We start from the raw sequence: 23870 nt of genomic DNA, 5'->3' as shown, positions 1-23870 counted from the left end.
GTTTCCTTTACAGAACTGGTTTTCCATTTTCTACTCGTTGCAGTCTTCTTTTCGTATTTTTGAAGTTTTTGCCCCCAAAATATTGGGCATTTCTCAAGTGCAAGTGAAACTACAAGCCTGAAACACAAAGCAAGACTCACATAGTTTGCCTCTGTATTTTATTTAAAAGAATAAGAAATGATAAATAAAATATCCTTGCTTTTTGTTTTGTTTCTTTGCCAGCTAAAGGACAGTCTGTCCTAGTGTTAGGAAAAAATTCTAAGCTCAATTGTCATAGATACAGCTTCCAGAGAGTCTTGAAAAAAAATGTTAACTTTCTGTAAATGCACTTGATTATTATAACTCTGAACAAAGGCTTCTACTGCGGCAGTCAAATGATTTGCTAGTCAAAGAAAGTGGGACATTCCTTAATAAATGTACATGTTGGTTTAGAAAATACTGCATGAGTAGAGTTTGAGAAAATTATGCTCTATTGTAGTCTCAGTCAGTTGCTTTTTTTTTTTTTTCCAGAAAATTTTTACTGAGCACCGATTTATATATTTTTTTCCATGAGTTTTTATCTCAAGGTTAATTATAACATTATCATCTGTCCCAGATCACTACTAATGTAATTCTGCTGCTTGCTGAGCAGACAGGAGAATGAATTGCAACTTCAGTTCTTTCATGGCTGATTCATACACCAAAAGAGAACGAATCTTTTATGTACGACTGACTGCCTTCTGGTATTTTGAAGGAATACATATTTTGAAACAGCTGAGATTGCAGTTACTGCTCAGATACAAGTGGAAAACATTCGGGTTACGTGTTAATGTTTTATTCATGACTGCATGTAATATTAATGCAAAATTCTTCTACTTCTCATTTAGAATTCCTGTTATCAGTTTGCGACGTTTCAGCTGTTTTAGAGGCCAAGAAGTGAGAGAATGTGTGAATCTAAGCAGGGTCAGCTGGTGTCCACATCTATAGCTAGGTGGCATGCAGGTACATCTCATTTGACTGGATCTCCTACTCATTGTTGCGCAAAAGCTTCACCTTGATGACCATGGTAATTCAGGAGAGATGCTGACAATAACTACTGGGGAGAATTACTACTCCTTGTACTTAGACTTTCAGATACAGCTATTCTTTTCCTGGTACTCAGTAAAAAAAAGCACAATATGTATTAAATTGCAACACTGACATTTTTTTTCAGCGGTTGATTGTAGTTGGAATTGCTCTTGAACCTGACTTAGTACACAGAGTCTTAGACATGCTCTCAGCAAGCTTTTCTTTTATGCCAAGAACAATGCTGCTGATTCTCAGTATTCATTTCAGCAATCTGAAATATCTTGAGTTACAAGTCAGTCTCGATCAGAATTCTTTCTCAAATAAACAAAATCTTTTTGTCTGTTCTCCAACATCAACTGTAAAGAAGCATACCTTTCCCCCAGATTTCTGGCTGCTGTTTTGGGTTGGTTGGTTAGTTAGCAGTTCTGTAGCAGTGTGACTCTCAGAACTAGATCGGAAGTTTCTCTGCCATCATCCAGCTGACTCGATCCATCACATGTGGGGTCTCTTTTGTACGGTGTAGTTTCAATCTGGCTTGATTTACAAGTGATTCTAGGCAGCTGGATAAAACTCCTACAGTGTGTCAGTGCACTGGGCTTTCTGGCACAGCCCATCCTGGACGCCTACATTTACAGCTCCCAGCTCACCTCTTCCTCATTCTTGTGCTCTATTGGTTTTTAAATATGCTAGAAGCTGAAAAATAAGTGGTTCTCTGTTAGGTTTTTTCTTTTTCATTCGGTGGAGATTTCTCTAATTTGTTCACTGTAAAAACCAAAACCATGACTAATGGATTGGCGTACTGTGGGAAAGGTAAGTTGCAGTTCAGGCACAGAAACCCATCTCCAGAATATTTCAGGCAAACGAATGCACTTCATTTCAAAGTCCCTGGATATTTTGGGGAGCAAAGAAAAGCTGGGAAACAAAGTGATCTGGCATAGCATAAGAAACAAGTGAAACTGCTTTCCTTCTGCCTGGAATCTGCGCTTTTCTTCCTATTAAAAAGGTGGCGTTAAGCCCTAAAATGTTCAGTTGAATCCACTGCAGTGGCCGTGTCACCTTCGGGTCTGCAAGCAGAGCAATTACCCCAAAGCCCGCTGGCCAGAGAGGCCCTACCAGGGGTAAGGAGAGCTGGCCGGTGTGTGGGACAAGAGCCCCATTTCCTTCCTAGCCTCGGGACCCATTCCAGCCATACCACGCCGTAGCGCTGCAGGTAGCGCAGGGCAAATAACCCTGGGCTCTGAGCAGGAAAGCAAATATAAAAATGACCATGAAAATTGCACAACCGGTTAAAACTGGCTCCAGCCAGGAGCTGAAGTCCTACCTTGAAATACTTAAATCCCATTTGGACGGCCCAGATTTACATTCCAGATGAAGCACTAATGGCTTTCACACAATATCCTCAGCAGAGATGCCCCAGCATACCAACCTCTGTGCTTTTGGTGGTTGGAATTTGTAATTCCTCCAGGAGCTGCATTCTTCTGAGTGTTACTTCTATTTTTGGACTGACTGCTTTATTTAGAAAAAAAGCCCTGCTCTTGTCAAGCCGTAGAGACTACATGAGTCATCTATACAATAACACTAAATTACCCTTCGCTGTTATGGTGCAGTTCATCATAATCACAAAGGGATTTATAGAAAACAAACAGAGCTGACAGAGTCTGCTCTTAAGCTTCCTGTGTTTAATCCTCATGCATGTTTAGCCATCCTGGCAGTGCATTGTTGAAAAATGGATTGTTACTAAAATGCTGGGTGTTGCAGTAGCTCCAAAGTCTCTCTTTTTTTTTTTCGCTAATAAAAATGAATGCCATTTCTTTGACAACGTTTGGCTGCCTATCTGCAGTCAACTGCCTGCGTGATAACTGTCTGGATGCTAATGACTCTTCTGAAACTTTGATGGATAAAAACGATTTAAGGCCGCCTCATAGGCAGCAGCGCTTGCTCATTCAACTACCTTAAAACACATCCCTCACAAAGCATCACCCGTGGGCTCTGGCCTCTGGCGAAACAGAATATGGAAATTTAGGCCATAGAGCATTTAGGTATCCCAAGAGGAGGCAGCAACTGTCAGGGTTCTAACTGGCATATATGACTTACGCAGCCTAGTCCCCTTAAAGCTTGAGCTTCTCTCTCCGAACTTTGCTATACACCATGACAAGCCTAGGAAGGAGTTTGTAATTCCTGTATTAAGGGAATACTTCACACGTTGCGCCACAGGCTGATGAACCTAGGATTTAAAAGAGATGCTGAATAACAACCAGATTTCAAGTATATTTAGGTGCTCCGTTCCCACGGGCAAACAGGAGGCAGGCCGCCAGTATGACAGGAGACAGTGCAACGGTCCGACGTTGTGCAATTAAGGCTGTAACAAAATGCATATGCATGTGGGAGGATGAGTTAAGGTTGCCCGGGCAATCTTATTTCCGGCGTCTCCTATATTTTCTGCCTTTGACTTTGCAACCTACACATTCGCTCATCTTAACTCTGCTGTAGACCGTAGGCATGACTTGAACATGCCTTCTTGCTAAAGACATTGTATTACAAATGTAAAGCTTTCGGTATCTTTCTGGATGATTTCCTATCTTCTTCTGCAGAAGGAGGCCAGCCCAGTCCATGTCTGATGCTCAGGGCCAGTTGCTCCCAGCCTGAAGGTGACAACCAAGATCTGGAGAGGTGGCTGCTGGAGCGCTGCCTTCCCTCTCCACAGCTTTAGCGATGCGACTTCTGCGGGATGAGTCCACCAAGCTGAAGGATGGGCTTGCAGATGGTGTCACAGGTTTCTAGGCTGCCACAGGTTTTTAGATAGCTTAATATAGACCCCAAGGCATTCCTAAAATGGCCAACAATAATTCTGCTAGGCATTCTCATATATATTTTTGAATGAAGCATTAGGGCTTGGATTAATTCAAGAGATTCTGTCAGCGGGGCTTTTTCGCTCCCTTTTCAGATCAAACCAGCACTCTGTGTGCAGATCGGCTGCTCGTACTGTGGGGGCACAAACCAGCACACGCAAAAAAATAATACTGGCAGCAGATGGGCAGCCCCAAATGGAGAAGAAAACCCTTAGCTTTTCAGCTCTTGGATGAGAGTTTGGGAACGTTACATAAGGAGGAAATGAGGAAAAAAGAAATGCAAGCTCAAGAGAAGATAAAATCTGATTAAAATGCAGACTAATATAATTGCAGAACATTAGTCAGGCTTTCTTGTGGAAAGAGAAAAATGTCTGCTCTTGTGCTGCTATAGAGACGGTGTGGGGTATGTGGGTAGGTGAGCGTGCACGGCGGGTGTCCCTCCCTTCCCCCACTTTCTCTGCCCTGGAATGAAGATCCTATCTCCCTCTCGGCCAGATGATCTTTCCCAGTGCAGCGAGAAGTCGTTTTCCTGTTTATGCAGTTTCTTTTAATATCTCTGCTCCCTCCCTCTTTTGTTCTGCTCGTGGAAGGTGATGTGATAGAGTGCTGTGCCTGTGCAGTGGGTAAGCCCTGCTCTTCTGGGCTTTCCACAGGGCTTGGTCGACTTCACTCTGCGTTTTGTGAGCCTGGCACACACGCACTGTGCCGTGCACGGGGATATTTCTTGTATTCACTCCTGTAAAACCAAAGAATCCACGGCGCTTTGGAAAGTAAATACTTATCTGGAACGAGCAGCCATGTGTTTCGGAACATTTTGTCCAGGCCACTTGTTTCTTTAAAGACGTGTTAGAATTTAATTACCAATTAGATAATGAAATAAGTTTCTTCATGTCTTTCTGAAACATGTGAGCTGCACGTAAACTTACTCACTGAACAATGGCACAAAACAATTTACAGAAATGCATCCCTAACTTGTGGAAGTGTGCCGTCACTCCAGCTCTGACCTGTCACCACCCAGGCTACAAGACCTTGCCTCTGACAGCAGTCACTTTGCATAGCTTCGAGGAAGACGTAAGAATTAAACTGCATTAAAGAATCAAATTGTAGTAATTAATTGAATTTAATAAGAATTGAATTGAATTTAAAAAACTGATGGATGAGGAAGTGTGTCCGTGCTGTGCTAGAGCTCCATCAGGTCCCCAGTACTAAAGAAACTGGTTCAAAACTTGAGGAAAGTAATTTACTGCTGCTTACGGATTTTATGCTAGCATAAAAAATTGTAAAACTGCATTTTCTCATAATCTATAAATATACTTCTTGGTATATTGCTAATCTTATTTTTATCCCAGTACCTTCCCATAACAATTAATTCAGAGTTCAATTACATATTTTACAAAAATATGTTTTGTATCCCAGCTTTTCCAGAAGTTTTGCCTCTCAGTCTCACTGACTTGTTTTGCTTTTTGTTGTTCTGAGACAGAGGGGGAAGATCCCATTCTCTGCTTACTTTGGCACTTTCAGCTTGTCTCTAATTAATCATCTCATTCATAAAATGGAGCATAGTGTTGACATGCTCACAGTTTATCAAGGCGTCGTCTCATTTTCATCACCCTTTCTGATTTCCCCTTCTACCATACCTCTTTATGCATTTGAGACACCACTGCTGCACACATGGTTATGTGTAGGCCCAAATATTTATTTATGGAGTGGCATTAGGGTATTCTCTGTAGGCCCCAGGAAGGGACCTCTTGACCACCCAATCTCATTGCCACCGCAGTCAACCACGTTTTATAATCCCTTACATAAACTCTGTCCCCATTTAAAAGAGATTAGGTTTGATTTTGCTCTTGCCACTCTTGCTAGAGGGCTGGTGCAGTGTTTTGCTACTCTGACTGCCGAAATGAGTTTCTACTCACTTGTTCTCATGGTGACGTTGGCCCTTGGTCTTAAGTAGGCTTTCCTGAGTCCTCTTTTTCCAAGCCCCACTTTCCTTGTCTTGCAAAACCGAATACACTTGAGACTGGGTGACAAAACCACACCTCGGATTTCAGATATTTTCTGAAAGAACTTATTTGACATAACTGGGTTTATATTTGCCTGTTTACATGGCTCCTACTCATCTTGTGATTAACTAGTTTTTCTTTTCCAAGCGCTGATCTCATAGTTGATGGAAGAAATTTTTGTGATTAATCTCTGCAAGCTATGAATGTTATCAAATTTAATTATATTTTCATTAATCTAGTTCTAAGAGGCATCCAATTTCTCCAATGTATTATTCCCACCCTTGTTTGAACTGATGATGACCCCCAGCTCTGCCCACTGTAGGCTTTATTAGCGCATTCATGTTCTGGAGGACACCATTATAATGAAAATATGGAGGAAGACAGAGGTCTTGATGAATCCCACAGAGCAGCTTTCCTCCAGTCTGCCACTTCCCATACAAAACACCCCTCTGTCATTGTCTCCTGATCCCACATTCTTCTGTTTAAACAACCGTTTCCTGTCTGGACACCATCAGGTACTATTGAACCCAAATGGAATAGTTCTAACACATTTCCTTTCTTTAAAGAAAAGGGAAGCAAAGTTGTATCATGGGAAGATATTGTTCTGAAGCAACATTTCATGTAATCCCATGTTTCATTTTATCCCATTTATTCCCATATCTTTCAGTATTCTTTCCTTCTCACTGCGTGGCAACCGTGTTTCTTTTTCCTGTGTTGAAATAACTGCTTTGATCTGTCATTGCTTACCTTCTGTATTTCCCCATCTTGAAGACAAAACTTTCTTAGGTGAGCGATCTTCCTCACAACTACCTGTAGGCCTTCCAGTGACTTTAGTTATCAAGCTGTCAAGAGATCTTCTGTGAAACCCTTCCCCTTTGCATAAGGTACAACGTCCACATCATTTCTGCTGCTCTGGCGTGAAGAAGTCCAGTGCTTCCTTTATATTCAGGTCTTTGAGTCCATCAGCCCTTTTAATTTTTTTTTTCTAATGACTTCTTCTCTGACTCTTTTCCCGTTTGATTTAGAATGCCTTTTTTTAGACCTATTTTTTACCCATCCATTTATTTTAAACTGCATCTCTTTGAAATCTATCAAGCATTTTTATTTTTTCTGTGACCTTAGTGGCCTTGCTGCTGGTTACAAACCTAAAACACCATCATCTCTTCTTGTTCTGGTGGCTGGCAAGGAGATCCATCCCTCTACTGCGTCCAGCCCCGCATCCAGCCAAGCTGTTATTCATAGTGTCTGCTTGAACATTTATATCTGTGAAAGCAGCTACCAAGGGAGCAGCAGTTTGCTTCATTATATTTGAGATATCTTTTCCCATATGCAAATGTAACTTTGCAGCTCACAGAAAGCTCTGCATCAATGCTGGTTTGCTGTGAAGTTGACTGGCTTTGGCCAATGCCACCAGCAGAGTCCCAGTTACACCCCGACTCTCTTTTAACACTTTCCCTGCTGTGGTTTTGACCCAAGCATGTTGGGTCTCTTCCTTCTTTTTGCAAAATCAGTGCTGTTATCTGGTGACCTTTACTATGAGGTCCGTCTTTCCTCAATACAGACTGTGATTTTGTCCTCCCTCTGGGCACGCTTTGCTTCACACGTGGACAGGTTTTATTCCTCCATTTTGTTGCTCTGGACCCTCTCTAAGGCCAGTAAGTATTTCAGGTAGTCAACCACTCCCCGCTTCCAGGCTGGCACCGTCCTGTTTCCCATCCACCTCTCACTTGTATTTTTCCACCTTCACTATCATCTTCTGTTGTTTCTTTAACCACTGCCATATACACGCTTTAATTGCTTTTCTCCCCCACTATTTCTGTGTCTTGCAGCTGAACTGAGCTGGCCCCGCTGAAGTGCTCTGCCTGGAGGCCTCATCTCCCAGCAGCCGCCCCAACTGGTGTCTGCCCGCTCCTGCCGGGGTGGTATTTCACCCTGTGGGGCAGGGGGCTTTACACACCCCGACAGGGAGAAAACCCGAAAGGAGCCCGAGACGTCGCCATTTTATGTCAGCCCGGGAGGACGGCGAGGCTGAGCCCCTCAGAAGCACTTGTCGGGCGGCTGCCGGTGGCGGCGGGCACCCACGGAGCCTCCCTCCCCAGCCTCCCTCCTCACAGCGAGGGGCGTGCCCGGGAGAAGGAGGGACGGCTCCGGGGGGGCCGGCGGTTCCCTGTGAGTGGCCGCCGGCAGCGAGGGGCCGGGGCCGGGCCGGGGCGGGGCCGGCGTGGGCCGGGAAAAGCGGGGCCGGCGGCGGGGCGCGGGGCTGCGCTGCGCGGGGACTGCGCGGGGTGCGCGATGCGCCTGACGCAGGGCATGTGCACCATCGCCGAGTGCGCCGCGCCCGGCGGGGACGGCCCCGCCGCACGGCCTCGCCTCGTCAAGATCGCCGTGGTGGGGGGCAGCGGCGTGGGCAAGACAGGTGAGGGGGGAAAGAGGAGGAGGAGGAAGGGGGGGGGGAAGGAAGGAAGGAGGGGGAGCGCGGCTAACGCCTGTCTGTGCCCGCCCGCAGCGCTCGTGGTGCGGTTCCTGACGCGGCGCTTCATCGGGGACTACGAGAGGAACGCAGGTGGGTGCCCCGCTGCCGGGTCCTTGTGTCGGAAATGTGGTGCTGAGCTGCCGCTCGATCCGCTTTGTGCGGCGCCGGGTGCATGGGGGGGATGCTGGGCTTGTGGCAGCGTGATGTGGGAGCTGGGGAGGTCACCCGGGGGGACATGCTTGGACAGAGAAGCCCGAGAAACCCCCCAAATCTGCCCAGCTGGGAAAGCTGTAAGTAACCCTCAGGAGAAGTCTCAGAAGGGCAGCAGTGCGGAGAGCACGCAGCTTTCTGTGAGCCTTTACCTTTAGGAAGTTAAGGCAGCCCATGAGGGGTGACTAAGCTGCAAGTTGCGCAATGCTAAATGCCACGCTTCAAAATGAGGATGGGTTAAATCCCAGGCTGCTAGTAATACCATAAATAATCACGAACCCCAGGCTCCTAGTAACATAATTACAATGGAGGGGGGGAAAAAAAGTCCTGACGTTGGTCCCTCACTTCATAAACAGGGCTCCATCCCTCCCTGTGTGACTAATGGGCGGCAAAAGCAGCACTTTCCTGTTGTGTTTGTGACTGTCTTTGTGAACCTGTTGGTGTTCTTGCCAGGTAATCTCTACAGCAGGCACATCCAGATAGATGGAGAGATGTTGGCGATTCAAGTGCAGGACACCCCAGGAGTTCAGGTGAGTTAGGCACAGCCACGCGGGTCACCAGAGCAGCTGTCTGTGGGCACGCATCCCTCTGTGTGCAGCATCTTGTTTGGTCTTCCTGGAAAATACTTTGCTGTCCATGTCAGTGTGGGAGGGAGAGCTGGCAACTTGGCTTTTAACTGGCCAAGCCAGATGTGTTGGTGCCTGTAGTATACTGGTAGCAAAAAACAGCTTGCTGTTTCAGTGAATCATTTGTACATTGGAGGCCCATTACTTTGGAGTGGCTGAATTACTTAAGTGTCTTGTTTCTGTATATTAGGAACATTAGACGGAAAAATTATGGTACATATGTAGAAAGAAAAAGTCATGAGTACTGCCCAACGATATTCATAAATCTGTATGATAGAAAGTTAAGTCAGTTATGTTGGGGCTGTACTCATTAGGATGTTACAAGTTGAAGTTTTGAATGTATAGACCTGAGTAATGCTGGATTCTTGCCTTTCTGAACTGGGCAACACTCCAGGTCTAAATGCTTCCAGCTCATATCTTCGCTTCCCCAGACTTACTGTCTAGCCAGTTAATTTCCCATTCTGTGGAACTACAAAGTCTTTCTCTGCATGCAGAACTACTCAGGTCAATTTTCCATTTGAGTGTAGCAAACTCCAGTGTTAAATTCCAGCTTTTTACAGCTGAATCAACATATGTATTTATTCGCCACGCTCAGATTAAGTTTGTACTTACAATGTGAAATGCAGATATGTGTGTCTGAAACTGTAAAATGCTGTTTAGCTTTACAGACTCTTAAAGACAGGTTCCTTTAGTCTTTTGCTACTTCAACTCTCTAATTTGAGACCACTCATTTTTCAGATCCACGAGCACAGTCTGGATTGTAACGAGCAGTTGAACCGATGCATTCGCTGGGCAGATGCCCTGGTGATCGTCTTCTCCATCACAGATTATAAGAGCTATGAACTACTCAGTCACCTTTACCATCATGTTCGACAGCTGCACCCAGGGAACACTGTCCCCGTTGTCATCGTAGCAAACAAAGCTGATCTCCTGCATGTTAAAGAGGTGGAGCCTCAGCATGGACTTCAGCTGGCCAACATGCTGGGCTGTACTTTCTACGAAGTATCTGTCAGTGAAAACTACAACGATGTCTTCAATGCCTTCCATGTCCTCTGCAGAGAAGTCAGCAAGCAGCAAACCACCAGCACTCCCGAGAGAAGGAGAACCTCTCTTATTCCACGGCCAAAATCGCCCAACATGCAAGATCTGAAGAGAAGGTTTAAGCAAGCTCTGTCTGCCAAAGTGAGGACTGTCACTTCTGTGTGACAGCAGAGCCAAGTGGTGGCGTTGGTCTCTCCAATGCTGCTCCCGAGTTTGAGACCTGGGGTGTTTAATGCTGGCACGTCTAGGGTCCAAGGCATTGTGAGAGAAGAATGGGTCAGGTGGCATTCTGCAAAGAGTTGCTGAAATGAACAGTGGCAGATTGGAAAAGAGTAACGACAAAAAAAAAATCCAATAAACCCTCTTCCAACGGTTCTAGGATGTGACTTGTAGAACAAGTATTTTCATTTGGAAATGGAACTCTCCGGCATATGAAACAAGCTTTCAGCTTGCCTTTTCTCCAATGGGACAGATCTGGCTTAATGTTTGTGCAGAGACAACCTTTTAGCTGTAACTCTCAACTTGTACTTGAGCAGGGCAACACCCTGAACTGCAGTTCACTGTTCAGAAGTAACCACTTGAGTCTTATTGTGTTTTCACTTGGATGAAGGACAGCATGATGTATCTGTTTAATTTTATTGCACAGTAGATCTGTTTATTTCCCTTGTATTTCAAAACAAGCAAGCATAAAACTGTTCTGTAAAAATAAGTGTAAAATAAGTGGACATGACTAGGTATCAAGACTGTAAACAAGGGTCCTTTCTATTTTTTACTAGTTATGTTATTGCTGACAACTTGACCAGACTTTGTATGCAAAACCATTGTGCGCAGGGTGTAAACATACCAAATAACAGTAACTTGCGTTTTTTTTGCTGTCCAGAAAAATACTCTCCAGACTAAATGATCCGACACAGAGCTTTTGAGGAATGAGCCTGGAGTTGGAGTGATAGTCCGCTATAGGTGCCAGTGTCAGACACTTCTCTTCTCTGTCTGGTGTATGCGAGGCAGAGAAAGACCCCGGCTGTGATTGGGCTCCATTTGAAACACGGCTGGCCTGAGGCAATGAAAGCTGGTAGTGTGCTCAGAGCTGAGCCAGTCCCTGTTCATCCTTAAACACACGTGGCTGACTTTTTTTTCCTTACGTTGAGCCAATGGAGTTCACAGGCTAAAGGCCTTACACACATGCACTTTAAAAAGCCAGTTGTGCTTTTGTTTAAACTGTAACTTATTTATTTTGTGTACAGTTACTCCTCATAGGGAGTGGACTTCTCATTCTTACTGCCTGTTTCAACATTAAATTTTTGAATTGCATGTTTTCTTGTGCGTTCTTCCTGTGTGTGAGAAACAGTTAATAGTAGTCAGTGAAGCGTTGAGGTGTGGTAATTGTTTTCTCAGGGTAGTTAACATAAGTTGCAGAAACTGTAAGAAGGCCTTTGCTGCCTACACTGTTGCTTTATTAGCATAATCTGCAGGGGGGAGCTCTCCCAACTGTTTTACAACTTCCTTTTACGAAATTCTTTCAGGAGAGGAACTGAAAAAAGGTGGAGACTTTTCAAATTAAAATAGGATCCTTCATATCACCTTGTGGAAAAAAAACTGGTGAGAAAATAATGATGCGAGGTAGGTCAGCATCTGGCTAAACAGTGTTTTAAGGAACTTCCAGTTTCTTTAAAACAAACAAACAAAAACATACAACAACAGCATTGTATAGAGGTTAGTATGACAATGAAGAATTTAATCAAATTACTGTAAGCCTTCAACCTTTTTTTATGTTTAAAGTGGTTTTAAGGTGAGCCCTCCTGGAGGAGGATGCTTGTGCTGTGACTAGCATGGCTGCCCCACCGGCTTCCCCCATGGTTAGCACACAGCTGTAATAACTGGTGTAAGAAAACACTGGTGAGCTCCTGCTGGTGGTGAGCCTTTTGACATGAGCTACCACCCTTAAGTAACCTAAGACTCGAATTGCGAACACAACAGCTTGCCCAGCCGGTCTGAGCTTATAAACAAATACTGTTTTGCTTATTCCTGTAGGAGTCCCGTGTGCCAAGGGTGGCCTTGTGTTTTCGCTGCTCCATAGCTGATGAACACAGCTCAGTGTCACATGCAGAGGGTTTAGGCACTCCTTGCTGTGGGCTTGCACCTGCCCAAGCAAAGTCTCTTCTGTGCTGCTCCCGCTCACGTGTGGCTGGTAGGAGGCCACTCATCACCCTGGCCTCTTCCCCAGCATGTGCTGTGTATAGCTACCACTGCTGTTTTCTACAAATAAGGAGCTAATTATCACACAGGGGCCACTGAAAAGACCCCCCTCCAGAGGTCTAGAAGAAGAGCAGGCTTTTTGTGACCATCTGCTTTCAGCTCTCAGCTACTGAGTGCGAGATGGTGGCTGGGTCCCAGCATCCATCGCCACGGCTGTGGCTCCACTGGCTGAGAAGATCCCTCCAAAGGGAAAACCATTCACTGCCTCAGCCAGAGGAGCTGCTTGACCCATAGGATGTGCAAGAGCACCACAGTCTGCTTAAACTCAGCCTCCCATTACCTGATAGAGCATTTCCTGGTGGCCAAGTCAGAGACCTGAAAGCATCTTGTGAAAGACCAGTGAGGCAGAGAAGACCACAAATGCCAGCCTCCATTATCTCAGGAAAGCAGCAGCAGCTCAGAGGTGCGAGTGCCCGAACTCGCCAGAGTATGGAAGGCTCTTCAGGACACCTCCAAAGGCAGAAGGTTTTGGTTCTTGGGGGCAATCAAATAGTGCAGATAAAAAAAGGAGTTGCATGAATATGCAGTCCTGGCATGCACAGCCTTGTGTTCTAGGAGGGAAAGAGATGAGGAATGAGCTTATGCACTGTAAGAGCATTGCTTTATTGATTACATAATTTACAAAACATCTGTCTTCTAAGATTAAATGGTATAGAAGGAAAGAGAAAAGAAACAGAGACAGGCTGTTTGCTTTTGAGTTGCTCTGCTCAAAATACGTCTTGAGCTTTTAACATTACAACCACACAATATTTCTAATTTTTTATAGCACAAAGTTCCATTCTATAGCCATTCTTATAAATTTCTTTCATAGAGGCAACATTGTCCATGCTTTATAATTGGTCCTTTGTTTTCTTCTAGTCACTCAAAAGTGAACGTAAGTCAAAATGCAGCCTTTTCTGAAGATCATTATAAACATTTTAGAGAACTTAAGCTAGCTACTGAACAAAGGTTAAAAAGCTACTTCCTATTTAATCTACTCTTTTGGCATCAGAAAGAATGCAGTGTTAGAGTGAACTTCACATAGGATTTTACATTCTCATTCTTAGTGCAAGCTGTAGCCTTAGTGTCCCTCAGATGAACCAAGAGGATGTGGCTTCGTACCTCCACCATTTTGTGTCGCAACTTGGAAGTCCTTGTGCTATACACAATCACCATCTCTACTGGCTGATGCTTTTTTAATCCTAGTTTGTATCAAATTTTCATGAAGAAAAATTACATAACTGAATTTGATAGCAGCTCTTTCATGATCATAAATGAAAAATAAAAGCTGTTCTCTAATCACGCCGTTCAGAAATCCAGCTCAAGAATCTGTCACTGTGGCCTCCTGAAAATGGGAACACACTTTTTTAAATTTATTTTTTAAATGAATGTGAGAGGAAGATTCTTCCAGGGTTAACATCAACCCGTCACAGCCCATATGTCCTCCTGTGTCAAACTACAGAGCAGTGTGCCATCAGAACCAGTCTTTTCTCCTGGGACTGTGGGTGGGTAAACTAGAGCAGGAAATGGGAATCTGCGAGGGAAGCAGCTGTGTAACTCATCCCTCTGTTCTGCTGCTCTCTTGCTCTGTTTCCACCAGTTTGGCTGGGAGAGCATCACCTGACTGGGAGCTGCTCTGCTGGCTAAACTGGGGCTGCGCTCCATGGCCTCTCTCTGGACGAAACAAGAGCAGAGGCTGTTCATGCTGTGTAAGGCACACATCTTTTGCAAGGCAGCATGACAGAGAGGTGGATTTACTGGCCTTTTCCTCCCTCAGCAGCACTTGCCACCAGGAGCAACCCCCACGAAACCATCAGGATTACTTGCAGGGAAAAGTACTGGTCAGGCAGGGCACATTCAGCCCCACCTGGTCCTCAGCTGCTCCTTTTCTAGGGAATTATTACAAGCAATCGTCCTTGCCTGGACAGAGTGGTGGGGGATGATTCAGCACCACACTGTGTGATCCTTAAGGAGTGGAGAGTTACTCACTGGACAAATGGACTATTTTTAAGAGCCCCCTGGGAGCTGCACAGGTTCCCTTGCAGCCAGATACTGCATCAGGGGCCATGTTGTTTTTTGGAAGGCTATTGGGAACAGTGACAGACCAGGGATTTGATGCTTCCAGCCAAGGCAGTCGCTCCTCTTCTCCACAAATCCTCCCCCGTCAGATATCGGTGTCAGGCTGGGGATGGTCTGTGGTGAACAACAGCTCGACAGCATCGAGCGGTGTCAGGAGTGCCGTGGAGAGCACAAGTACCTGGAAGAAGGGTGAAAAGAAACAAGAAGTCAGAATTAAGGGGACTGATCGCAGCACTAATGAGATGTGAGTATGAACTGTTGGCGTTACGCAGCGCTAGGCCCGCTGTGTGTTCCTGGTGTTTACTGACAGGGCAATGCAGCTTGCCCAATGAAGCCGTCTGCTAATAACTGCAGTTAAATCACTTACGGAGCATAATGACTGGTGGCATTGTACTCTTAATGAATGTGTGCTTTGAGTCATTTCTACCCGCAGCCTACCCAGCGATTTGTTGTGACTGCCATTGTGTTTGCTGTGAGGCACCAGATGATCAGCCAGCAGTTTCCTCTCCTGTAGCATGGGGTTTTGCCAACAGGCCCTTTTGAGTGGCAGCTGTTTCCTGTTTGAGGTAAGGCAAGCACTACAGAAGTGCTGCTGGCCTGCTGCGGCTACTGGGGGAGCTACAGACCATGTTCAGAAACGTCCCTGTGGGCAAGACACGCTCTTCTGAACCAACGCTCAACCTCGGACGCTGTTGGGATACTATTGGTTTTGTTTGGTCGAATTACTAATCTGAGATGGGTCTGATGAGTGAAACTGCCACTCACTACAACACACGTTGGTAGATGCACGCCTTATCTGTTTCTCCCGAGTGAAAACCAATATGCAGGTGCCTAGTGTGAAGGCTTCTCTGCAGGGCAGAGCTATCAAGCAAGGAGGGAGCACGTACGCTCTTGGAATTAACTCAGGGTCAAAGGACACAGCTCTTAGCCCCAATTCAGTGGCATTTGCACGATCAGGACTAATGGTTAGTGGGTAGGGACATGGGAGCAGGTTTATCTTACTAGCTCACTTGAAAATGAATTTGCTTCTTCAGTGCAAATCCAAGGACAGGAAGCACAGGCATCACCAACCTTGACTATGTGCGTGCCTGTCTCCTGTAGTAGTTACCAAATCATTTGTGCTCTTCATCATACGGCCCAAACGTGTAGTCTATACAGCGTAACATAGCAGGGGATTTGAAAGAAAGAATTGGAACACAAGTGCAGTTTAGAATTTGGTAGTACCACTTTTCAACTTCTTGTTTTTCTTTGTTTCATCTTTTCACTTCAAATGATGAAAGGAATCTGGAGTTAGATTACTACAGATCCCATCTGCACTGATGATAGACTCCCCCTCACTTCTCCCCTTCCCTTATCCTCCCACACAACCTGCAGCAAACTGACACTGATTATCTCTTCTCCTTAGAAGAGATAAAGCTGAAAGCGGCTGAAAAGCTGTCTCTGTAATTTGTGGGTGCCAAAGGCTGACGCTGTCTTGCTTATTTTGTGCACACATCAGAGTGTAGCACGGTGTGCTCATCTTGTAATAATGCAGTATAATTCTGAAAAACACGAGGGAACACATTACCCAAGTTTTTGTGTGTCTACAAGCCAAACATCAACAATAGCCATGGCCAGATAAATACGATTTCCTCTTGAGGTCCCAATTGCCCAGATAGGAAATTTTTGTCTCTTCTCCAGGCAGGTCTCTTCAGGACAGTGTGTTTCCTTTGCAGACCTTCTTGTTCAGTACAACATGCCTGTCCTTGATGCTTTATGTGAAGGGATACCCTCCTGCTGACAGCCAAGGTAGAGGAGCCAGGAAATCATGGCCTGACCCCCTGCCATGCAATGGGCAGCTCCCATAAGCAGAGGGAAGGCTGCAGTTAACATCTGATGGTGAATCTCCACGGATTTATCTGCGTGCCTCAGCCACAAGCATACATGCTTGTGCATGTTGGGAGGAAGGAGGGTAAAACATCATGCTCTTTCCCCTTTTTCACTCTCTTGATTAAAGGGTGGGGGGAAGGGTAAGCTTTTCCTTTTAGGGTAGGATACTTCTCAGTAGGCTAGGGAGGCTATTCAGTGCCATCCACAAACAAATGATGCATAGAAAGTGCTATTTTCTTTTGTGCTTCTTCATGAGAAATAAATTTGTCATTCATATTCAGATGCAGAACAGTTCTCTGGATGGAAACGTGTCTCCTACTCCACATTTAAATGTCATTTGCCTCAACTCCAAAGAACTGCTGAAGTAACCAGTGCCTCCTGCCAGTTTTTCTGTTACTTTGCTCAGTTCTTTATTTTTGTACCCACACGTCCCTCCATTTCTCCCGGAGCCAATAATTAGTATAAATGTCAGTGCTTTGTCTGAATGGAACAGACTTGTGAGGCCAATGCTCCCCCCTTGCCCTGATGTCTGAAGCTGATTGCCTGAACACCACAAAAAAGCTCTGTTAAATGCTGGCTCAAGTTAGACAAATGCCTGGCTTTTTGAAAAGAGAATAATCCCAAACAGGTGGCACACATTCACAGCTGTAGTGCAGAAATCCAGGTAAATCCAGCAAACTCATAAACTTTTCTATACGAGAGACTTCCACAACTGTTTCTTTTCTTCTTTTTCTTCCTCCTCCTGGCTGTCCCCTGAAGTCCTTTCACCTCTAACATAGCACATTTGGACAAAGGGCACGATGCAGTAAAAGCCTGAAATTCTTTAGGAATCTGCCTCAGAGAGTGACCTGTCACCAGGGTTAAGCCAAAGCAAAGCAACACCAGATCCCATGTCACCACTGTCAAGCCTCAATTCCGTCCAGAAAGCTCCTCAAAAGTCTTGCTGCATAGTTCTCCACCAGCTTGTTAACCCTGCGCTTATCTTTCAGGGTATATTAATGCATTTAGGGTGTGGATTAACTTGTCCATCAGTGTGTCACAACTCAGTCCCCGTTCAAGGGGGGAAAGAATTTTATTCACTCTTTTGAGGAGATTAGCAATAGGCTAAATGGGAAGAAATGTGCTATCGGATGAAAAAAACATCATGAAAAACGGTACTCAGTCTTGCGAAATACTGGTTGAGACCGCCTTGCAAAGACAACTGAAACATGGGAAGCACATGTCTAACCCAGGGGCTGTGCAGCCTTTGGTTCGCTCTGTTTTGCTAATCTCTCACTAATCAAAGTTTCATTCCATAGGAATTGCATACAAGATGTTTACAAGCCATCTTGGAAACTAGACTGGTGTTTATGATGCAGCTGGATATGCAGCACTCCTTGCACCTCTCTGCAGTTTTTGGATTACACTGTATCTGCACTGCTCAGCAGATACTGACTGCTCTTTTACACACTCCTCCCCAATTAACAGTGATTTTTAACATCTTAGGCACCGCTGGAGCCCATCCATCCTCCTCCTCTCCCTCCCTACTCCATTGATATGACAGAGTGGGAAAGGCAAAGACCAGATGCACAGATGCTATTGAAGCTTCACCACAGGAGCCATCCTCCCTCCAGGCATCCCGCAGCACATCCAAGAGCAGCAGACATGTGGGGCTTTCTCCACATCACCTGCTTCAGGCCACCCACGGCATCTAGTGTAGGTGCTGTTCAAGGCAGCACCTCCTGTTAGGAGCTGAAGTCTGCTTCACAGCTAATGGTGACATCTGTCTGCCTCTAAAAGTGGACAATAAGAGACAGAGGGCATGGAGGGGAGGCAGGAAAAAAAACAACTGCATAAGCAATAGCAGGGATACTGAGAAGGATGGGCATGCTCAAAGGTGCTGCACCTATGCACCCGATGGTAGAAGGCAGGTGGCATTTTAATCTCCAAAGTGGAACAGAAGGAAAATGGCCTGAGGTTCAGTGTTGGGTGTATCCAGATATTGATCCTGTTTGTTAAGATTTCAGAGGAAAGGGTCAAGTCACTTATTGGTATGGAGAAATGAGAGACAGTCTTGTGAAGGTTCAGAGGCACAGTTTGCTGGACAATTCTGCCCTAACTCCTGTGCTAAACTATTTTATTTTTCTCATTCTGATAGAGGCTACACATTTTGATGCGTAGACCCGTAAATCCAGCACCTTTTCACTTTAAGCCTCCATTCACAACACTTTCTGACTCTGCCTGAGATGGTTTATAAAGATAGCCCTAACTGCTCCGTGGTGTAGTTGAGTGGTGGTATGTCCAACACTCTGAGGTACCCAACCCTGACCACTACTGCTCTAGCCAGGCTAATTTATCTTGCTCCTCTGCAATGCTAATTAACTTGTCTGGAGGATCACCACTGACAAGTTATTAGATGGTAAGCAGGCCCCTGGCAGGTTCCTTCTGAGCATCCCTGCACTGTGCCCCGTAGACACGCTGCCAGAGAGCCTGTAGCCTTTTATACAGCAAATGTTTCTGTTTATGAAGAATTAAAATATATGAATCTCTTGAGACTTGAAAAAGCTCTTTCAGAAGATTACCAGTCTGTTTAGAAGTCTCCAGCCTGAGTTTAAACGTTCAGTGGTGACTTTAACATGCAAAAAAACAGATCCCTGGACCTTGAACATTTGTTACTTACAGATGTTTCACCGCAAAATCCTAACGCCATTCCTGTATCTGCGGCTGTGGCTTGGTCTAGGTATGGTACCAGTGCTATTGCCACCATTATCTCATGAATTTCCTTAATCTTTGTTCAGATAGGAACACTTTGAGCTGTTTCTACCTGGGTACCAGGTTTGCGTGTGGCTACCAGATCCTTCACCATTTTGACCTCGGAGACTGTCACTCCACCAACCATAAAGATGATCAGGAGAGGATGATCCCCAGGGTGAGGGCGATTCACCTGTAAAATGAAAGAAAGCATTATTTGTAGTTGCTCGGTCCACCTCAGCAGTGATCAGGCTCTTAGAGCTGCCGGAGGAAGACTAATGAGGAAGTTCAGAAAGAAATATTCATGGAATGCTGGTTTCCATAGCAGCTGAATGGGAAATCAATGGGAATGATGACCAGTTAAAAAATAATGAACCATTTCCATGGATATGAGTCTTCCACTGAAATCTAGAGGAGTTTCTCATGAGGCCTGAGGGCTTCTCCCTCCACCCCTTCTTCATTTCTTTCCTTCCTTTCCCAGTGTGGGAGGAGAGTGTTTGCGTAGGTGCACAGTTTGCATACAGATACAAGGCTTTAAGGAATTGGGGGTAAATTACTACCTGGTAGAAGCAAGGAGTCCAGCCTGATTGCACAAGAATCCCTGCCTTATGTCAGTAATGGAAAGAATCATAAATAATGTGTTTTCACCAGTCCAGTGAATAATCCTTTACAATTCATCCAAGGAAAATAAGTCATGTTCATTATAGCATAAAATCAGTTTCTAGCTTGTTTCACTTCAAAGTTTTCATTACTTCCATGATTGGGTTGTAACTCATTTGGAGAAACTTCAGCTCAAACAAAATACTTGTCTCATTTCTTCGTAATTATCATTAAAATGGCACAAACATTCATTTCAGCCGTTAAGACTTCATAAAGCCAAATTTTAATTTTAAATGTGAACGTGTTGCTTTACATCAGTTGCCTCTTAACCACTTCTCAAAGTTTGACGACTTTGCTGTTTCCTAGCACTCTTTCTTTCCTGTATAAACACACTACCCTGATAGAGCCTTGCTCTGCTCCTTGCTGAGCCTCTGGACGGAGCCCGGGCAACTGCTCTCGTTACAACACCGCATGCCTTTGAGTATGAAACACTCAAAATGTTTGGCCTTGAAAAGTGACAGTGAGAACAGTTTGATTTGCTCTTTTTTAGACTCTCCGCCCCCTCCCCTTCCAAACGCGTAGGTTTTCGGCAGCATTCATTGACGGAATGGAAGTGGCAATCAGCCCTGCTGGGGCAGAGCGCAGACCCTTTGCTTTCACCACCATGGCAGCTACCTTTGATCCCCGTGGCTCCGGCTCCTCGGGGAATGGCTCTTCTGAGCCCTGTTGTGGCTGCCCTATAGTCTCTGGGCAGTTTTCTGTCCTGCAGCTCTGTCATGCTTCCTGACTGGAAACCTTCAGAGGAGACTTTTCCCTTTGAAGCAAGCATGGGGGGATCGCACACTCCCCCTCTCCAGGCCTTTGATGACACTGTGCTCCCTGTTAAATGCTGCTCCCCAGGCAGGGAGCTCTTGAACTCCTCGGGAGTTTAAAACCAGTCCAAAAAAACTTCAGATAAATGTATCAGTGAGCTGATTAATTGTGTGCTGGGTGTTTATTCTCTTAATTGCACTCACTTTGCCAGCCATCTTCATTCAACTGATGTCACAAACGGCATATATACTGATATTCAGCAAGGTGTCCTGCAGTTCTTGTGCTATATTGAGCAGTTGTCCAATTACACCAACAGACCAATTAAATCAATACACCAGACCTTACGAATACTCCTTAATTACTTTCTCATGAGATTACTACTATCTGCATATAACACACTGCCAATCTCAAGCAAAAAGAAGTCCACTCTTATTACAGATACCATGAGGAGGTTAAATAAGTCCTAAATATCTGCTTACTAAACAGGTCAGGTAGAACGATTACTTGCTGAAATATTAGAGTATTTCATGCCCTAATTTCTGTAAGCAGTGACACACGGCTAAAGAAATAACTGCTCACAGACTGTAAAGATAGAAGTTGACAAAACAAAATGCTCTGCTACGGCACTTCAAGGTAAGACATAAATTACCAGCTTTATTCTAGCTCTATTCCTTTTCATGGCTCTTTGTTCGTCTTAACACTGTTGCCAGAGCAAACTGCTCCACTCCATTTCATGAAGATCCTGAAAAATCCAAGACTTACGTGAAGAGCTTGAACTTCAGGAGCTTGCTATTAAACAAAGCCTCTCTTTCTTAGTAACTTCCCTGGTGACAACAAACTTGTCATAAGCAAACATGTATAATGCTGGACACACTGAAAGGACACCCAGCATAAGTACATTAATGAAAAAACACAAGCTTTCATGGCAATACTAAGAGAAAATGTCTTGACAAATCATTTCCTTCAGTCAAAATAAACCGAGATCCAAACACATGGTGCCTATATAAAACTTATTATTTTTCAGAAGACCGAAGTTCAAACCACAAATTCCAGAAATGCATATTAAAAATACTATTAGGCATGCAAACTCTAAATTAAATTAAAATTGCAATGAAAAGGGTTTTGGAATCTGTAATTTTGTTATGCTATGCACAAGTGTTTTGAAGGAGGACAATACTTTGGGTACAAAATATTTGGCTGTGTTAAGAATGTAAGTTTCTGCCAAGATTTTTTTGTTTGATAATACAACCACCCAAGGCTCTCTTTTGAAGGAACTGGCTCTGTGTAGCTAAACACAACTCACTTCTGTGATACAGAAGAAGAGCTGGAATGGACTGCAACAAAGCAACACGCACCTTCTGCAGTCCTTAAGCTAGTTTGTTCCTGGACATTTCTGAGGCCTCTGAATCTCATTTACTGTAAAATCTGGATTTTTCAAAAATCCCCAAGTGAAATGCACTTTCAGTTCAAAACGCCATGCATTAAAAAAAAATGGTGCCATTATCTCGGGTGATGAGAATAAGTAAGTAAGAAAAGAGCAAAACCCTGAAAGCCTCTACCTGTGATGAGGATGTATGAAGAGATACACTCAAAACTTGGTCAACTGCTGATGCCGTGCTGCTGGCTTTGCTCTCCCAGACTCCGTAATCACCACGGGAGAAGGTTTGTAAAACCTTTTACACACCACTGGGCAGGCAGGTCAGGAGGAAAGGTCTGCTGGTGTAAGGGCTGCTTGCATTACTGACATAGCAGAGAAGAGGCCAGTGCATCGCCTGTCGGGAACAACCCCATTACATCAGAGTAAAGGAGCCTGAAGGAAGAATGCTTACCAAGGCATCTTTAATTGAGCTGGCATTTATATTCAGGCATTGAGGAAGAAATGTAAGTGTAAGGAAGCTAATTAAATAATTACAGTGCTGATGGTGCAGTAAGCGGAGTAGTTCCTCTTGTGTCAGAAATACAGGCTGGTCAGAAACTCATTCGTGTAGTAATCGAGCGCTTGTCAACAAGCCAAACTACTAACTAAATGAACTACGACAGACACATTTGTGAGGTAAGTGATGATGTCCATGAAATATTCATCCAACATGAGGTTCACTTGGTCATCTGTTATATATTCCTTACAACATTTAGTAAGTATTTTTCTTACTAGCAGAGATGCAGGTACTTGAGGTACTGTGTGTTGCTGAAAGACTCAAAGTAAACAGAAATGTCTAAACTGGCACAACAAAAACAAGTTATAAGCACAGGAAGACCAGCAGGTAACACTGATGTGAATCATAAAGACCAAAGAACTTGTCATCTGGCAAACAAGCCTGGGAAGAGAGGAGAGAGGGGACAAGATGGAGGATGCCTGAACTTTGAGCTCAAATCTGTTGCAGTAGACACCTGCCTGGGTCATGCGACCATCGGTACAAAACCCTTGTTCTGGCAGATACAGGCAGATGCACATCACAACGGCATCCAGTATTTGTACCATATTACCAGAAAGAGAGAGGGAAGAGAGCTGGAGTTGTCAGCTTGTCTACACCTCAATCTGTATAGAAAAGTCAACCTTTTCCTGCAGAAAAATCATCTTATAGAGTATACCCACCCCCCAACCACTTGCTAAATTTTCAGGAATACATGTTGCATTTTTTTCATGTACTCTGCTCTGGCTTGTGGGAAGCTCTCTGCAAACCTCCGCAAGGCTTCCTCCTCCTCTTCTTCCTCTTCTGACGTCATGCAGTTAACAGAAATAGAGACGCTGGCGGTCGTGCTGACTGATCCTCTCCCATTGTTTCCCTGTACTCCCCCACCTGTTCAGATTTTGGTTACTCCTCGCCTTCTGCAAGCTCTGCTCCTTTCATCTATGTTAGTACTTCAACCAATGGTCCAGCAGGGAACTCTGTGAGTAGGACATAAAACTAGCCAATTAGCCAAAGCTGTCAATGTCTCCATATAAATATTTAGACATATCTAAACTTTACGGAGTTTGCTTCTTGCCTTTTTTTTTGGTAAAAAAAGGACAAGCTATGTTCTTGCTTAAAAAAATAAAATTGAGAGTTACTGGTACATAAACCCAATCATTTAAAAAATCACTGGTGTGTGCACCAGCTTGTTTAGTCTATTTGATGGCGGAACATCTGTTTCTTCTCCTATTTTTGGAGCAGCAGCATGATTTTTTTCAATACTGATAGATGAATAGAAACAACACTGGGTCACTGTTTCTATAGCTATCCTCTTTTGTCTCAGGGCTTTATCATAAGCTCTGAAGAGCTGAGAATTTCCATTTAGTAACCCTGCTAAGTACACT

General features: G+C 44.5%; 3 protein-coding genes across 3 annotated transcripts in view; 1 reads left to right on the top strand and 2 right to left on the bottom strand.

Annotated features, from left to right (window-relative positions):
• LOC308194015 (uncharacterized protein) overlaps window positions 1-7978 on the bottom strand; it is a 28023-nt gene extending 20045 nt beyond the window's left edge. Inside the window, exon 1 of the mRNA XM_080589340.1 lies at window positions 6647-7978. Coding sequence (XP_080445466.1) covers window positions 6647-6663 — 17 coding nt within the window. The 5' untranslated portion in view covers window positions 6664-7978. The remainder of the gene's footprint in view (window positions 1-6646) is intronic.
• Window positions 7979-8111: 133 nt separating this feature from the next.
• Window positions 8112-11560, top strand: RASL11B (RAS like family 11 member B). The gene is made up of 4 exons (XM_080589339.1): window positions 8112-8315; window positions 8406-8462; window positions 9036-9112; window positions 9947-11560. The coding sequence occupies exons 1-4, from the start codon at window positions 8192-8194 to the stop codon at window positions 10412-10414; spliced, it is 726 nt and encodes a 241-aa protein (XP_080445465.1). The 5' UTR covers window positions 8112-8191; the 3' UTR covers window positions 10415-11560.
• Window positions 11561-13084: 1524 nt separating this feature from the next.
• Window positions 13085-23870, bottom strand: part of SCFD2 (sec1 family domain containing 2) — a 194675-nt gene continuing 183889 nt past the window's right edge. Inside the window, exons 8-9 of the mRNA XM_080589290.1 lie at window positions 19236-19355; window positions 13085-14741 (exon numbers count right to left, since the gene is read on the bottom strand). Of these exons, the coding sequence (XP_080445416.1) occupies window positions 14649-14741; window positions 19236-19355 (213 nt within the window). The 3' untranslated portion in view covers window positions 13085-14648. The remainder of the gene's footprint in view (window positions 14742-19235; window positions 19356-23870) is intronic.

The sequence above is a fragment of the Anser brachyrhynchus genome (genome assembly GCF_964034855.1).
Source record: "Anser brachyrhynchus genome assembly, chromosome: 4".
Lineage (NCBI taxonomy): Eukaryota > Metazoa > Chordata > Aves > Anseriformes > Anatidae > Anser > Anser brachyrhynchus.
The sequence above is the reverse complement of the archived record's forward strand: the minus strand, read 5'-3'. Positions and strand labels throughout refer to the sequence as shown.